This window comes from Pezoporus wallicus, unplaced genomic scaffold, assembly GCF_028554395.1.
Source record: "Pezoporus wallicus isolate ANWC-B61680 ecotype Strahan unplaced genomic scaffold, APGP_CSIRO_Pwel_v1 contig_3847, whole genome shotgun sequence".
In the NCBI taxonomy this organism is placed as follows: domain Eukaryota; kingdom Metazoa; phylum Chordata; class Aves; order Psittaciformes; family Psittacidae; genus Pezoporus; species Pezoporus wallicus.
In genome coordinates this window covers 4,818,905-4,835,917 of record NW_026639842.1, presented here as the reverse complement: position 1 = coordinate 4,835,917, position 17,013 = coordinate 4,818,905, and the positions used below count along the sequence as shown (strand labels likewise).

At 36.8% G+C, this 17,013-nt stretch overlaps 1 protein-coding gene across 21 annotated transcripts in view; it reads right to left on the bottom strand.

The window, feature by feature from the left end:
* KMT2C (lysine methyltransferase 2C) overlaps positions 1 to 17,013 on the bottom strand; it is a 194,080-nt gene that overhangs the window by 36,528 nt on the left and 140,539 nt on the right. For 15 of the 21 annotated variants that reach the window (XM_057416496.1, XM_057416502.1, XM_057416497.1 and 12 more), the window contains 10 exons: positions 16,818 to 16,946; positions 14,691 to 14,810; positions 12,041 to 12,171; positions 10,194 to 10,380; positions 4,869 to 4,973; positions 4,460 to 4,507; positions 2,684 to 2,821; positions 2,475 to 2,507; positions 2,273 to 2,392; positions 49 to 187 (listed from right to left, as the gene is read on the bottom strand). In XM_057416496.1, the coding sequence (XP_057272479.1) occupies positions 49 to 187; positions 2,273 to 2,392; positions 2,475 to 2,507; positions 2,684 to 2,821; positions 4,460 to 4,507; positions 4,869 to 4,973; positions 10,194 to 10,380; positions 12,041 to 12,171; positions 14,691 to 14,810; positions 16,818 to 16,946 (1,150 nt within the window). The remainder of the gene's footprint in view (positions 1 to 48; positions 188 to 2,272; positions 2,393 to 2,474; positions 2,508 to 2,683; positions 2,822 to 4,459; positions 4,508 to 4,868; positions 4,974 to 10,193; positions 10,381 to 12,040; positions 12,172 to 14,690; positions 14,811 to 16,817; positions 16,947 to 17,013) is intronic. The other 6 variants (XM_057416498.1, XM_057416513.1, XM_057416515.1 and 3 more) reach the window with 3 other exon arrangements.

Below are 17,013 nucleotides of genomic sequence, written 5' to 3'. Positions count from 1 at the left end.
AAAGCTAAACAAGAGATGTTTGGGTTTTTTTTTCCCATCTTGACCTACCTGGTATCAGTATATGGTTGCTGTGTAATGGGAGAGAAAGTGCCCAGTCCACCTCCAGCAGCCAAAGCTGCATGAGGGAGATGAGGGTTAGGGCCAATCAGACCATTCATAAGAGGCACTCTTGGAAATGCATTCTCTCCTGGAAAGAAGAAGTTTAAATTACTGTTTTAAAGGGTGACTGTTTTTAAGGCAGAGGTGGAAGTTTTCAGTCTCATCTAATGAAAAAAATAACTACTTAAAAATTGTACCAATCTTATATTTTGGAAAAGATTTTACGTATCAGTTTACTCTGCTTCCCTGTAAGTTTAAGGGATCCTTTGCTACTGTATCACATCCCTTTTTTTCTTGTCTGGAAAATCTGGGTTTTTTAATGGATTCCCAAGACTTTTGCTGTAGCCCGTGCTATGAAACTGCACTTAATATTAAAGTATATTCTTAAAGGCTAATGTCTGCCATATTTGTTACATGCAGATCCAAGCAGCAAGCACGGAGAAAGTTGGTTTCAGTCCTCGCAGAATTATCATTAGGCACCTGAATTAAACATCACCCCTTCTGAGACTTCTGAGCAGTACACCAAAGTAATCCTCATTAGCTACAAACTCCCTAATTTGTAACCAATGAAACAAATAAATCTAGTCAAATAAGCATCAGAATTTTCTAAATAAATGTCCAGCCCAGCAGTACAAAAGCAGAAAATTTTATTCATTTGATTACAATATTACAAATGTGGCACAGGCAGATTCATTCCAGCAGACGGTATCTGCAGATGTTCCTACACATAATTAACACTGGCCTTTGAATCCCCGTCACCTAAGTGTCATCATAACTTTTGTCCCAGTATTTTCTTACAAGCATAGAAGTAGCTCAGGAGGTAGATGCATGCATCTGTAGGATGAGACTGTATCATTAGGTCATGCTTTAGGAGACTGCCTTTTCTGATCTACAGGTTACATACACTATGCAGCAAGTATAAGTTTGGATGAAAGTAACTAAAAATTTAAGAGAACGTCCTTTATTATAACTACTAAGTAGATAGTATACATTAACTGTCAAGACCTGGCAAACAGCATGGAGAGTCAGGCCTGTAGGATCACATGTTTTTATGAGAAGAGAGCATTAAGTTTACCTGAAATTGCTGAAACTTGATGCAAGCTTCCCCATAATTGAAGCATTTATCTCACAGAAACATGTGGATCATTACACCGTAACTGAACCAAATTATGAATCTAAAACTTTGTAATTGTGGCAGTACCCACAGGGAGAAGTTAAACAATCCTACAGAGCTCAAATGCTGAACTTATCTCTTCAAGAACTCAAGTAACTGGGAAATAGGCAATGATAGCTATATTAACTTTTGTTTTAAATCACCTCATTATTTGCTTTAAACTCTCTCCTGTCTAAGACTTTTGAAGTCTTTCTTTTTTATGGAAATTCATCCAACTAGGAAATCAATCTTTTTTCGTCTTATGATTAATTCACTGGTGAAATCAATCTGCATACTACTTTTCTGTAGTACCAGTATAACAGAATTAGCACATGAGCTCAGGGAAAATCCTCTAGAGATGATGTCTGATGAGAAAAGAGTGCATTTATTTCTGCTTATACATACTGCTAAGTAAAATAAATTAATTTCCATTGGTAACAACAATAAATAAAATCAACCTGCCCCTTGCTTTCAATATAAGAACAAGAATATCCTGTATTAACTCAGGATAATTTTAGTAGTAACGCAGAAAATAAATTATAATCTCTCTGATACATTCCAAAATTACTCAGCCTTCTGAGTGTTATTTGGGTAGGACTGGCTAATATGTCAAACTGAATTCTTAAAAGAAATTAAGACTCAGTAACTCATTGTTACACGTATTCTTGCCTTGCCCTTGAGGAGGTACTCACAAGTAATTAAAGAGTAAAGTCAGAAGAGAGGATACATGCCTTACCACAGACAAATTTCAAAACTATTAAAGTGCCAGTTAAAATAAAAGCTCTAATACATCAGGAAAATCTAAAAATAAATGTCCTTTTCTATTAGCAATATTTATGTGCATTTTAATCACATACCCCCTTCAGAACAGTTTTAGAATCACATTTCATAAATTAACAATGGCATTCCACCAGTTTAAAATCGCAGAAAGTAAGGCACATCCTACTTTCACATCAATATTTAAAAGATACACAACTATCCTGACCAGGCTACTTTTTTAAAAGTAACAAAGGAATATACCTTGATTGTGCAAAGGCATAAGCTGTGGTGGAGGTGGAGGCTGTGGCAAAGGAGCTGGCTGTGTGGTTGCTGGACTTAACACAGCTGTGAACAAATCTTCAACATCCTTTCCTCCTAGCTCTGCAAAAACATTGTGCATGAACTGGCTGGCACTGTTTACAAACTGTATTCTATGAAAGTCAACTAAGATTAGAACACCTACCTGGGATTTTGTACAGTTTGCCAAGAATAGCGCCTGGACAAAATAAACACAACACAGAATGAGGAATCATCAAAAGGTGCAGTAAAATTAATTCTGCAGCGAAGTCTAAATAGGTACATTACAATACACAGGTAAGTAATTTGAGAAAAAAAGGGAGGCTTTTTACTAACATTTTCTAGAAGACCAAGATTAAGCACAAAATAAATTACCATCTGTGACCATTTTGTCTAGTTCTGGACTGAGGATTCCATCCAGCTGTTCTTCACTCAATGGCCGTGAACTCTGGTTGACATTTGGCTGAGGCAGAGTAGAAGGATCATCAGAGATGGGACCGATATCCAATCCAGCTGGAGGAGGAAGGAATGCTCAGTTAGACATAAATAGTAAAATTTATTGGCATAGAATAAAGAGCATAAAACTTTTCTTTCTTCTTAGAGCTATCAACTAAACCAAGACTTTCTAAGATTTGAAAGGTAAGACAAAATACAACATTCATAAGAAAAATCAAACAAAATCACCTTCTATTTACCTCCATCTTATGCTACTGTTTAAGGAGTATTAATTGAATAGAATATAACTAGAAGAATGGGAAATAAGACTACTGAGTTTAGGTACAGCATGTTTTTGAGTGCATAGTTTTAAGTACATAGTTCCAGTATAGCTATTTTCCACAATTTAAAACAATCACACCAGTGGTGAATATGGTTCATCCTCACGCAGATAAGGTTCATTCAATTTTTCTTATAATATTACATTAATTACCTTAATATTACATTTCACATTATAAAATTACATAAATTATACTAATATTACATATGAGGACAAGCTAAGAGAGCTGGGCTTGTTCAGCCTGGAGAAGACTCCATTGAGACCTCAGAGCAGCTTCCAGTGCCTAAAGCATTTCTAGTGCCTACAAGAAATTTGGAAAGCGCTTTTCCCAAGGGCAGGTAGGGAAATGACATGGAGAAATGGCTTTAAACCGGAAGAGGGTAGATTTAGATTACATATACAGAAGATTTTCTTCACTATGAGGGTGCTAAGGTACTGGGATAGGTTGCTCAGAGAAGCTGTGGCTGCCCTATCCCTGTCAGTATTGAAGGCCAGGCTGGATGGGGTTTGGAGCAACGTGGTCTAGTGGAAGGTGTCCCTGCCCATGGCAGGGGGTTGGAACTGGATGAGCTTTAAGATCACTTCCAAGCCAAACAATTCTATGATGATTCTATGATTAAATATCTACTGCAGTGCTGCTGTAGTCAATATAAAACAAGCTATAGCAGTTCCTGTTTAAAAAACAACTACTGATTATTGTATGCTACATGAGACAAAGCGATTTGTTGGTACTATAACTTACTACACAGACTTCCCAACATCTTTTATAAGCCAATAAATCAATCAAACAAGAAAAGCCTTTGTAAAAAAAAAACAACAAACCAACCAAACTACACACTTCAGTATATAAAATATATTTCTGTGTTAGATACCAAATAAAAACAAATTTAAGATAATGAAACATGCTATGCTGCTCCACTTATTGTCAACCTGTGTTTTACATAAAATGATGAATCATCATCCAGTGGAAATAAAAAGATTGATGCTTACTGCTTTAATCATGCCTTAATATATTCACATTGTTAAAATGCTTTTTATTTATGAAAGATACCACTATGATAAAAACTACACACTACTACTAGAGGTAATACTACAGTGGCAGTAAGAAAATGCATGGTTTTGTATCATGAAACACAAAAACTCAGGAAAAGTTTTTAAAAGCTGATAACAAAACCTTATACAGTACTCTTCAATGCAAAGTGCAGAGTTTATAGGTTGTGTTAGACTCACACACCACAAAAAGAGTGGAAAATGAAAGCACGAATTAGTGACACAGTAAAGGAATACTAGTTTCTACACATGCAGTTCTTTCAGCTAAAACCACTAAGAAAGATAACTACTTCTAACCATGGATCATCCATTGTTTAGTTTCTTACCAAATGGGGAGGGTGAGTTCTCAACCTGGAAAGTGCATAAATCAAGACCTACAGGACCCAAACCAGATAAAATGGATGATTATAACATGAAAACAAAACAAAAAAAAAGGTAAAGAAAAAGCTGCATGCTGAAAAAAGCTACGCAGGTATGACAGACAAGGGCAGCTACATTTTATTCTCTCTCAAGAAGCAAAGCAAAGAGACAAGTAAAATAAAATGTTGAAAGGTTGGGGATTTTTTTTTTTACTGGTAGAAGGCAACAAAATCATCTCAAACCAAGGTATTCTTAAGATATGAAAACTGCAGCTGAGATTACCTACAACATAACCTATAGGTACAACAAATACATCTATAACAAAGAAGGAAAAAAAGCACACAAATACCAGGGAGACCTTACAAACATACATACCTGAATGATCTCCAGACTTTACCAAATCATCAGAAAGTATTCCAAGAATATCATCATCAGTATTTAAGACTTCAGAAAGATCAGCTAAAGGATCATCGGTGCTACCTGTGTAAGAGGCAATTAATAAAATCAGCCAGTTGTGGCATTTATACACGACTCCGGTGATGTACTACAGCTTGAACTATAAACTCAAACACAGATTTACCAGGCTACAAGGGTCTTCTATAGCATGTATAACTTGTGTAATTTGCACTGCAAGCCACTCTGCAGTAAGAGGCTATGCTGACTAGCACCCCCTCATAGTCAGTGTTGTAGCCAATTTCACATGCTTACACTGCTGAGTATTTTTTTTAATACAGTGAAAGTGATTAATGTAATTAGTCATGTGGAAGAAAAACTGGATGGTTTTAGGGAAATAAAACAACCCGAAGACCTAGTGAGAACTTGCAACCTCTAAGACAAAAAAGGCCTGTGAATGTAAAAGCCAACAAATAAGCTGTATTTAAAAAAGAAAAAAGGTAAGAAAGTGATCAGTTACTCCTCTTACCACCACTACTTTTCGTAAGACTTCATAGTAATCAGTTACTACACCCTAGTAAGGAAGAAAAATCTAAGAGTAAGAAGCAGTATTAAGTAAATGGAAATTGGAGATGCTATTTTTAAGATCAGAAGAAATCCCAAAGAAGTGAGAACAGCCAGAGGTAGAAATATCATGCTTGGCTGCTGTCTAGGAAAAACTGGTCTGGTCCTAGCAATAAATTATCTAATATTGAATAATAAATTCTGGATATGATTATCTTCTTGACATCCAATTCATTAGAAAGAAATGGCCATGTGGCCCAGGTGGTTTTATTAACTAGGTTTTTAGGACTATCACAGATGTGCAACACTTGAAGAAAATTGTTTGGCAAATAAATAAAAGTTAAGAAAAATATTTTTCAGAAAAAACTGGAGACTATGGTGACCACACGAGCAATCATTGCCAGATGAATAAAACGTGCTGAGATTGTAAATATGCATACATTTAAACAGAGAAAAGGAATTAATATGAATCATATTCCACATGTAGAATGTGGAAAACAAACATGGGCAGGTTGAAGATGGACCAGAAAGTCAAAGAACAAACAAATTTCACACATGTATCTTTCCCACTGTTACAACCCAAGTGCCCCAGGAAAGTATTTCTAGCTTAACTCAGAGGCCTGGTGCCAATGACTTACTTGTATCATGAGGCTACATTCCAAACTGCTAAATTCTACAATGAATTAGAAGTTCCTTCTGCTCTTTTAGAGTCAACCCTTTTCCCTTCTACCATTACTGAAAGTCAACAAGAACATATTTTTTCTTCATCTTACTATTTTGCTTATTTTTCTCCTTCAGAATGCAGACAAGATGGTTTCATCCTAATTAAATTATTTTTTATGTTTGCCACTAGACGTATTAGAGAGTGTCTCTGTTTGTGGGTGTAACTGTTTTGCGCACCTGATAAAAAGTCCTATGAAATGTAAGGTTTTAAACAGAACCTAGTTGTTGTTGCAGCAATTTGGTCTAATTATGCAAGTAACTAACACCAGGCACTGCAAGGTGATGTCAAGGACTTCAGCTGGCTGACAGGAAAAGGCTTGACTCCAGCCATTCCGTAGATTTCCTAAATTCCTATTTGAAGGCAGGTAAGTATGACTTATAAAAAAAGCCTTTGTGAAGGAAGCACCAAGACTGTATTAACAGCCTTTAATTCTTCTGTAGTATTTTATATTACAGTGTTTTTCTCCACAGCCCTTAGTAATGCTTGGGAACAGTCCCTAAAAATTCAACTTTAAATTTGAATATAAATACATTGCAGAACTAGTTAGAAAGAACTCAGGTGGAAATATACAACTGAAGGCTTTACCACCTGTAGCTACAAACTGGCCATGAATAAATTCAGGCTTCAAATTAGAGGGCTCCTAACTATTAAGGCAATCAGATGCTGTAATGGACTTCCAATGAGATTAATAGGTTGGAAAAAAGCTTCCTGCTTTCAAAATGGAGCTTGTTAAGTCTATAAAAAGGCTGACTGTTGATGACAGCAGAAGGCTAGACTCTCTGATCTATAAGTCTCATGTAAGACATCTATTCTAAAGCATTATTTTCACATTTTTCTTCTATTTTTTCCATGGTTTAATTCCATGAGCTAAATATTATCTTGGAAACAACTAAATCACTTTAGGCAGCTGCTTCAGATCTGAATCAATAGCTGGTTGACATCTGCTGCCAAACAAATAGCTCAATACTGCTAATTAATTTGACTCAGAATGGAGATGCAAACTAAGACAAAGCAAAAAGGAAAATAATGTGCTTATAATGCTGGATCTTTAAAACAGCACAGTTCTACTGTTAACTTGTGATCTGGATCCCTCCAATACATTTACTTTTATTTATTTATTTATGAAGTTCTGAAAGAGTAAAAATGCCTCTTCCAAGGAGGCAGCCACCCAAAGATGTTTAATCATGCAATAACAGATCTAGTTATAAATTATCCCAGCAGCATTTGAATCAGTTGCAGAGACTCAGACTTGTCAATGAAGAATCTCTTCAGCATTTCCTGGAGACCCTACCTGAACAGATTACCTTTGCAGCATCCCTTGAAAAAATACACTTAAATTAAGCTATTTCAAATAAAAGGAAAGATTATATTGACAGAGCTCTGACAGAGCCCACCTCACCAAGTGGCCTCTTTTTTATCAGAGACACCCAGGTCAAGAAACACAAGAGAGACGCAGACAGTCCTCAAATTAGCCAGGATGCAACAGATCCTAGACACCACCATCAAGTAACATATCAACAGCCAGGGAAACCCTGGAGATTTGGTGCTGTGTGAGCAAGTCTTCACACTTTGCTCTAGTACCCTCCTGGAAATGATTTTAAGGGTTGGTCCCATGCAGAATACACTGTGAAGTATGCCACTTGTAAAACTACAGGAAAGGCGCGTCTTATAACTGAAAACAGAAACTGCAACATCCTTGCCAGACAGAAATCAGGACTGGAAGCCTAAAGCTCACTTCAGTCACAGTTACTAGAAATTAGTAATGAACAAATGACTCCAAAAACCCGCTTCTGGCTATCCCTATCAACACTGCAATCTTGTCTAGCAAAAGTTTCAGGTACCCTTAACCAAACTCTAAGAACAGTCTCAGAACATGTCATTGAAACACACTGCCAGCTCATGAGCAGAGTGAACATGCCACTGTTTAACTCCCTAGCAGTCCTATGCACATGCTGAAAAGCAAAAGGATAATTTTTTAGCTGCTTCAGAGCTCTTTGGAAGATGAACAAGTATATCTAACCCTTAATCCTGGGATTAAACAAGTGACGTTTCCAAGAGAACATTTTCCTTGTGGAAAAAGTCCTACCCATTAAGCAAGGACTGTCAGAGTCAACACTCCTTGTGAAAGATGGCACTGTAGGAGAACAGCAAGGTCAGTAACAACACAGCCCTACAGCCCCCCAGTGCAGAGAATAAAGCAATTTAGGCTGCTCCTGCTCCATAGCCAGGCCTGTACCAAAATGACAACAATATCACAGGTACTCTGAGACATTGTTCCCACCTCCAGCTCCTCTGCAATACCATCCAGAAGGAGAGAGGTGACTGTTGCTAGCTCAGCGTTTACCAGGGTCTCCACCACTCATAATGAATCTGTCTCTCACGCATGTGTGGATGCTACTGTGGAAATTACTGTCTCTCACAAACTCACAGTGAAAGAGTTAATAAAAAATGCACTGGAAATGATCAATACTGGCAGATGACTTCACCCACTGGTGCTCCAACTACAACAAACAGCTCCGTCTGGACACAATTTTGGCTGAGAAAACTGAGCAGTTGAGAGACAATTGTTGAGAACATTCCTACAACCAGAAAGCACTGTCCTTTGAGTTTCTCACATATAAAATGGGAAAGACAGTAGGTTATCCACTAAAACTCTTGCTTGTAATTTATTTATTGTAAACTTCTTATGATTTATTTCTGAATAAAAAGAAGAGGAAATGACAGTTTTGCAACTTTCCTTATTTATAAAGAATAGATTTCTTAAAAAAGAAAAAAATCCTTTCAAATTTTGGAAATGCAGAACATTAGATTAACTTCAAGTTCATGAATTTCTAAAACCTTATACTACCATAATACAGGAACATTAATGACTTTAATCTTGCAGTTGAATAGGAAATACAGATTTCTGAATCTGTATTTCTCTGGCTTGGAAAGAATGCTGGGGTAGAAAAAGGTCTGTGAGAGTGTATCTTCTTGTAGTATTGGAACCAATGAAATACAGACCTTGAAACACTCCATTCGCAGCAGTTTTCCCTTTAGGGAAAGTTAACTTTTGCACTCCCTATTACTCAATATTTCAACTGTGTAACAATCGATGTTCAATTATAATGTAGCCTTTTGCTTTTAATTTAGCACATTTTCACTGAGAAACAATCACAAATAATTGACCTTTCTTCAAATGACTCCAGACATGGGAAGCTTTATCAATATGTGTAAACATTTTTAGATGGAAAACCTTGCGAGGATGAGCTGAAACACAAGCTGCAAATTAACTAATATACACAAGATATAGTAACAGTTTTTAAAAGACACAGAATGGTAAAATACCTCTAGCTGACAGCATATACTACAAGACATGGAGAAAAGAATAATCTGGAGGGGACAGCAAGGTTTTTGCTTTTAATTGCTCCTTTGTGTGAAGCTGCCCTTTCAGCAGCACTTTACAACCCTCTAGCTATCTGCAAAAGTCTCAGCAGTAACTCCAGTGAGGTTTTGCAACAGCAGAAGATTGCCCAGTGGCTATAAACTTTACCTAGAAGGGGTAAAGTCCAGAAAGAAAATGGCAAACCAAAAACTCTGAGGAGAATGGCAACCTAAAATAATCTAAAACATTAAAGAAAATACAAGTTGGATGACTGTCATTTAGCTAATACTCAACAGACTACTAAAAATATCTTTTAATTAGAGTACTTTTGTCTTCTATAATGGATCTGTATGCTTATTCTTACACAGAATTAATTTTCATGAATTTTATAGACATGGACATTACAGTCAAGGAGTTTCAAATGTGCATTAAGTGGCAATTGTGCTATCCACTGCTCTTTTTGAAACAGCTGGAGCCCTCAAGCTGAACATTACTAATTATCAGCATAACTTAACCTCACAAGGACAGCTAATACACAGAACATTGAAAAATTCTCACAATGTTTATCTGATGTAAAGTAGGAAAGAGTGGAAAAGCCCCAGGGGCAACAAGAAAATGAGACTACTGAATTATCACTAACTTTAGCTTTTTATACCTTGAGGTCCCAGTTTTGCCTGAGCTGGAGTGGAGGTTGAGCTAAGAAGGGGATCAGATGAAGGATCCAGGAAATTGGTGGTCAGGTTTGTTTTACATGACAGTTGAAGCGATTCTTCAGGTAAATGATCTAGGCTCATCTTGTTTTGTCTACTGGTATCTAGTAGGTCTTTCCCAAAGAAAGCTTCCTGCAAAGAAGACAAAATGATTCAACGTAGGAAGAACATTGTATAGATTGGTTAAATGACAAAGTTGAAATTAAAAGCCAGTGATTACTAGAAATACAAAAAACACACTCTCAGTCTCACATGCCTAACAATATGGCAGTATCTCTTCCAGGCTATGAGGCACAGATATGGTGGATACAACTTACCTGAGGTAGCTACACTATTAATATTTTATTATTAAATTCATACCTCAAATCATATAGAAAAACTACAGTTACCTTGCATACACATCGAACAGACAGTGTAACAATGCAGTGCTTTTATACATCCCAAGTTTTTCAAGATTTTCAGTATTCCTCCTTGCACAGAAAGGACAGCTGAAGAAGGGGAACACTGCTAGGCAACTTGATCAAGGCCTCACAAGAAGTTTATGAAAAACATGAGAGTGCATTATGGTCCAAATTCTAGAATGACCACACACTGCAGTTTAGTTAGCACAAAATCATCCTAACATCAAACTGCAGTAACAATCCACCTGAAGACGTTTAAGTTACATTACTATCTTTTAAAATATTATGTAACAGCTATCACTCACGTCAGCCTGACTACTTAGTATGGTGACAACAATCTATCAAATTTTAAAGCTAATCTTTTATTCCTTATATAAGAACTACTTCTGGTTTTATGTAGTCTTTACATTTTTGATTTAGGATATAGCTGCTAAAATAAAGCTGAAGATTGCTTTTTTTTTTCCCCCAGTACCAGTTATTCCAACCTGAGCAAAAGAATAATGTACGAAATACTCTGTCTTTTACAGGAGTAAAACATGCATTAAGAAAAACACCCCGTATCCTTATTAATCCAAAGGAAATGTTGCTACAGAATTTTCTTTCCAACTCATTCTCCCACTTACGAAATACAAATTATTTTTAGACAGAGATTGTTCTGCCTCTCTGTCAGTTCTTTGCTTTCAATCCCAATATAGTCTTTGTCATGACATTTGGTGAACATCTCCAAGATAATGAAGTTTTCATTAAAAAAGTGGCTGAGGAGAAGAGCAAGACAAATAGTATTCTCTGTGTGAGACATATATAAGCCAGTCAGTTTATAAACTGGTTGAAAGTTGCCCAGTCACCATTATTATCTATAACTGCTACCTCTTGCTTGCTAGGGACACCACTGAAATAAAGTCGGGGAAAGAGCAGAGATACAGGGCATGTAAACCCTCCCTGCATGTGGCAGGGAGATACAGGGCATGCAAACCCACAGGTAGAAAGACAAGTTTCCCCTATCAAATCATATTCTATAACCTTCAGAAGAGAAAAATCAGTATCTTGACAAAATAACATGATCAGGCTAGGACATCCTAGAGAGCTGAATGGTGAAATGTCACATGTCAGTTCAGAGAGAAAAGACAGGCTTCTTCCCCCCCCCCCCAACTCCTCTCTCAGAACAAGTAAAGATCTATACACTGAGAAATAACAACAGAGGACTGGAGATCTAATATAATATACAGCTTTCTGTACAAACTTATAAACATTCTCTACAGAAAACCCATTTAATTTGAATGATAAATTGGAAATAGAAAGAAAATATTGATGGTTTAAGCAAAGTATGAATCCACATGTAAAGATCAGGTTTCTAAATGGATTTTAAACAAGGAGTATACCAATAGCTTTACCTGCAAGTAGACAGGAAAGGTTTCTTCAAGTTTATTTTTCTTTTTTCTGTAACGCTTTTTTATTTTCTCAGTACTTTCTGAAGCTGGGGTGGACTCCTCAACTGGAGTGTCTGGCAGCTGTTCTGTCCAACCTAAACGGTAACATTCAGTCACAAATAAAATAAAATACTTGGTATCTTGCTCTACAGGTACAGTGGCACTATACCTAATATATCTGGGTGAAAGGGTGTACTGAATCTCACTCTAGGTATATTGTACAAGTGGCTTTTATCCAGCCAGAGGTGAACTGGCACCTGATCATCTGGGCTCTGGCAATAAGGAATACCATATGTGACACTGCTCACATCACTGTAACCCTGTGGTACACCTCAGTGGCTGAAGACAGACCTTTAACTTTCATATGTCCAAGCCACCTAAGCATTTGGTAATCTGAGAAATATTATAGGTGCCATTCAACCAGATATTTGAAAGATAATTCCACTGAAACAGTATCTCCAAAATCACCAGTGCTGAGCTACACATTAATTACCTTTCATTTTATACACTAATTTTTCCCAAATTAAAAGTAGTAAGTTTTGTAATCTGAGAAAAAGACTGCCATATAAATAATGAACAGACTAAAAAAAGAAATCTATAAAGAAGCCCTTAAAGAAAAATCATACATTTATTCAGCTATCATATTCCAAAGTGGCACTGCTTTTTCTAATAAACAGAAAAGCACAGAGCGCTCATCAATCATTCAGTATTTTATTTCAACAGACCACGGAAAACACTGCAGGTAAAAGCAGAACTTTTTAAGTCCTGCTAGCTCTGCCTTGCCAAAGCTAATTACATCAAGTTAAAGACCCCAGGAAGTTATAAAAGAAAACATATTATTGTGGAAGTAAAATCAGCTATGCTTTATACTACAGTAACCTCTTGTACTGTATCTGGAGGACTGCAAGTGGAATGAAGCTCGCCAACACCATGGCTTCTGCATTGTTTGAGAATGAGCTTTTGCAGAGAAAAGAGGTAGAACATAACAAAAGCAGCAAAACACTTGGTAAGGCTGATGAGTACTGGCAGCTGAGAAGCAGGCTCTCAGCAAGCTACCATGATTTAAAACATACAAACATCATCTGGGGTTGCTTTCTTCTTAACAAAGCAACTATGCTTGAGCAGACTAAAAGAAGCTCCAACATTTAACTGAAGAATACTTGATTAAGAATACTGCTTTTTAACAATATGCATTGTGCTGTTAGGCAGAATGGGGAAATAATTTTTTAGCCAATTAATTTTGTTGTTTTTTTTTTTTTTTACTTAAAGGAGCACATCCCTACAGACAAGAAAAACTTCAAAGCAAAATTTTCGGCACTACCTGAAACAACATAGTATATTACGCTGAAATAACATCTACAAAGCAGAAAAACATACCTCTAACACTGATATTAAAGAGAAAGCAAGCACTGTATCTCAATAAGGGTCCTAGCTAGAATACTGAATTGCACTAATAAACACCTGTTGGTTTCATACATCAGTTCTACAAATGCAAGTAATGACAAAATTTAACTATTACTTTTTAATGCCCCTGCTTGCTGTGGCAAAGATCCAGCCTCCACCACATTGTACAAATATATAGCAAGAGGCTTATCTGCCTCTAAATAGACAGCAGAGAGTGACAAGAGAAATCGAAGACTTCTGAGATGACATCAGCCAAACTTCATAGGAAACAGGCTCTGACCTAAACATATTCTACATCTCATCTTAATGATACCTCAATATTTTTTAGATTAGATAGTGTGAACAAATCTAGACATATGAAGTAATTTATACTCTGATCACATACAGCAAGTAAGAGAACAAGGCCCAATAAACAAAATCTAACTTCTTGTTAGGTGCCCAATCTACAAAGTATTAAAGTATCAGTCATTAAAATGGCTTTGATATGAGAAAAGAGACTAGAGTAGGATCCTTCAGCCCTGGAAAAAACAGCAACTGATGGGGGAATATGATACATGTCTACAAAATCTTTCTGTATTATAAATTAATACGGACTGATTTTCATAAAAACAATCTTGCATAACATAAAACGCAAAGGCAGCTTATGGAACTCTCAGATACCCAGTCTAAAATAAGAAGTGATTATTTCTTCATGCAACAATAATAGTATATTGTTGAACTCACCAATATAGAATTTTCCAGAGCTTGAACAGATACATAAAAATATCAGACACATTAGTGGAACACTGAACACCGTGCATATTAAAACTGACTGTCCAAAAAAACCTCTGGATCAGGACTTCTGGTGGAAGGTGTATCAGAAAGAGGACTGCTCTAAACCTACCTCAGTTTTTACACTTTTTTTCTGTCTTTTATCAGTCAAAGCTAGGCTAAACAGTGCTCTGACACAATATAGCAGTCCTTGTAATTCTCACTATGTATCTCTCACAATAGCCTACAATTCTTTGTTTCAGTCTCTTTGTAAATCAAAGGCTTTACTGAAATTACATGTAGGAATTTGTATTTCCGGTTGAATTAATAAAGCAATCATGACAAACACAAAAAACATTTTCTGTTGTACATCTCTGGAAAGACTTGTATGTTGAAGAGTTGCATTACTTTTACTGCCTTAAGCATGAAGAGAAGTTTAAAAACAAGTTACTGCACTTACTTTCCTCTCTACCAGGCAACTGCTCAGAAACAGATCCAGAAGAATCTTTCCTGGACAGCAATCTTTTAGTCTTCCCCTGCCCAGTACGACTTCTCTGACGCACCATAAATCCCCCAATACCTAACAAGGAAGCAAAAATTCAGTATATTGATTAAAACTATGTTTCATAGTAAGAATGACAGCAGGATCATTCTGCAGGTAAAGGGGACGATTGCATCTGTAAAGGTCTAAGAATGAATCTGAGATATTTAAGGATTTTTCATTGAGTTTTCCAAAACATTTATGAATTTGAATGTCCCCATGGGTATATATGTAATTATCAAAAAGGATTAGAGTTTTAGGACTTTATAACATCTACAAGAAGTTCAAATCACCAAACTCGTCAACTTTCAAATGTTATTTTTTGCCATCCCCTGGCACGCTAATGAATTGCTCAAATTAGAAGTCAATATACTAAATGAAATCCACTAAAGAATCTCAAAGGACCATTAAAAACTCTACAAATTGCTGTAGAGAGCCCACAACTCCACACAATACTAAGGAAGGCCATAACACAAAATAAAAAGATAATTAATGAACATCATACTGCCTGAAACCCCAGAATCCTTCACTGGAGACTGACTGCAGTGCTCCTGGTCTTTTACAGTAAAGAAGTGGTATATGCTCCATCCCTGGCAGGGTTCAAGGCCAGGCTGGACAGAGCCTTGGGCAACATGGTCTGGGTGAGGCATCCCTGCCCACAGCAGAGTGGTTGGAACTAGATGACCTTAAGGACCTTTCCAACACTAACTGTTCTATGAAACGGTGGGTATGTATATGCATCAGGTTCAGATTTGTTTCATTTTTCAGGGAAATTGTTGGCTGCAGAAAACTAACAGATGGCTGCTCAAATTATGACCCAAAACCACTCTGAGCAAATGGAACTCTCTTCTCTTGAGCACCCAGCAACAGAAGTAAATGGCTTGCTGAGGTACATTACTTGTGGAAAGAAAGGAAACCTCTTTAAACAATGTGGGTTTGTACCACCATCTCTCTGGGGTGGGCTCATGATGGAAAGAATATACATACACATGGGCATGACCTGCTGAAACAGGGCTCTTACACAGAAGTGTGGGAAACTATGTGGGGAGGGTAAAAGGTAGAGTTCTGTTTAGCTACTGAGAGAGAAGCAAGAGAAACTAGACCCTGTTGTAACTTCAGCATCCTTTACTTCCTTCACTGTATTCCTTGCATTCACCTCCTCAGTCATTTCACCGACTCTGTCTTCCTCCTCTACTATGGCCTGTTACAGCAAGCAGGATGGGTGTGATGGCCAAAACAGCGTTTCTGATTGTAAAGGCTACCCTCAACTTCTTATCCACAGTAGTCAGAGGCCGCATAGTGAAACACAAACTCAACATGTAAACACAGATTCCGAGACATATCAAGGTACGTGAGACAGGGGGTCTTCAAAAAGCCAGGCAGGGTTTCAGCAGAGCTTATTAAGTGGGTTCAATTTTAGCCCTAATGTATGAGAGCTATTTTCTACAGAGTCAGCTAGGTACTTCTAGCTTTTCCTGCCTGGAGATGGCTCAAGTGTTTCTGTACCCAGGACACACAGTTAATCCACAGTCAAGATAATTAAGAGCTGACTGCACTGAGAAATTAAAATAAATGAATTCATCCAATAACTGAATTAATTAAAATTCACTGCCACATCAACTGCAAATATTTAGTAAATTACTCTCATAAAGTATTTCAGAAAATAAGATATCCACAAAAAATTTCTCTGAAGTTCAGATATTGCCAGATATACATAACACACAAAAAAAAAACAAACCTGGCCTTCATCAGTTATATAAATACAGTACATTTTCATATCATGCTAAGAATCAATACAAGGTAGAGACCAATAACGGAGAGAACACTAAGAACAGTCGCACAGCTGAGCAGCAACCTTTGGAAATGTATTTTGGTAAAGGACTAAAAATTGTTTTAACAGACCAGGGTAAAAATCTGAAATCTGTAATTAACAATAGAATACTTCAGAATTCAATACTAGGTTTTTGTATCTATTTTACTATTATACAGAAAATAAATGTTAAAACAAACATGGGACACACAACCATATAAATTATTGTATCCTACCAGGTCTATATGGTTTTCGCTTCCTTTTTTTAATCCCATCAGCTCCTTCTGTCACTTTGGTATCATCATCCACAGCTTCCCGTTCTGGACTGGAATCTGATTTACCATCGCAATCCATAAGATCACCTTCTGCAGAAAAGAGGCAATGGTAACTTTAACTGGAAAATGGAAAAAAGGTATTTTTCCAAAATTTCTA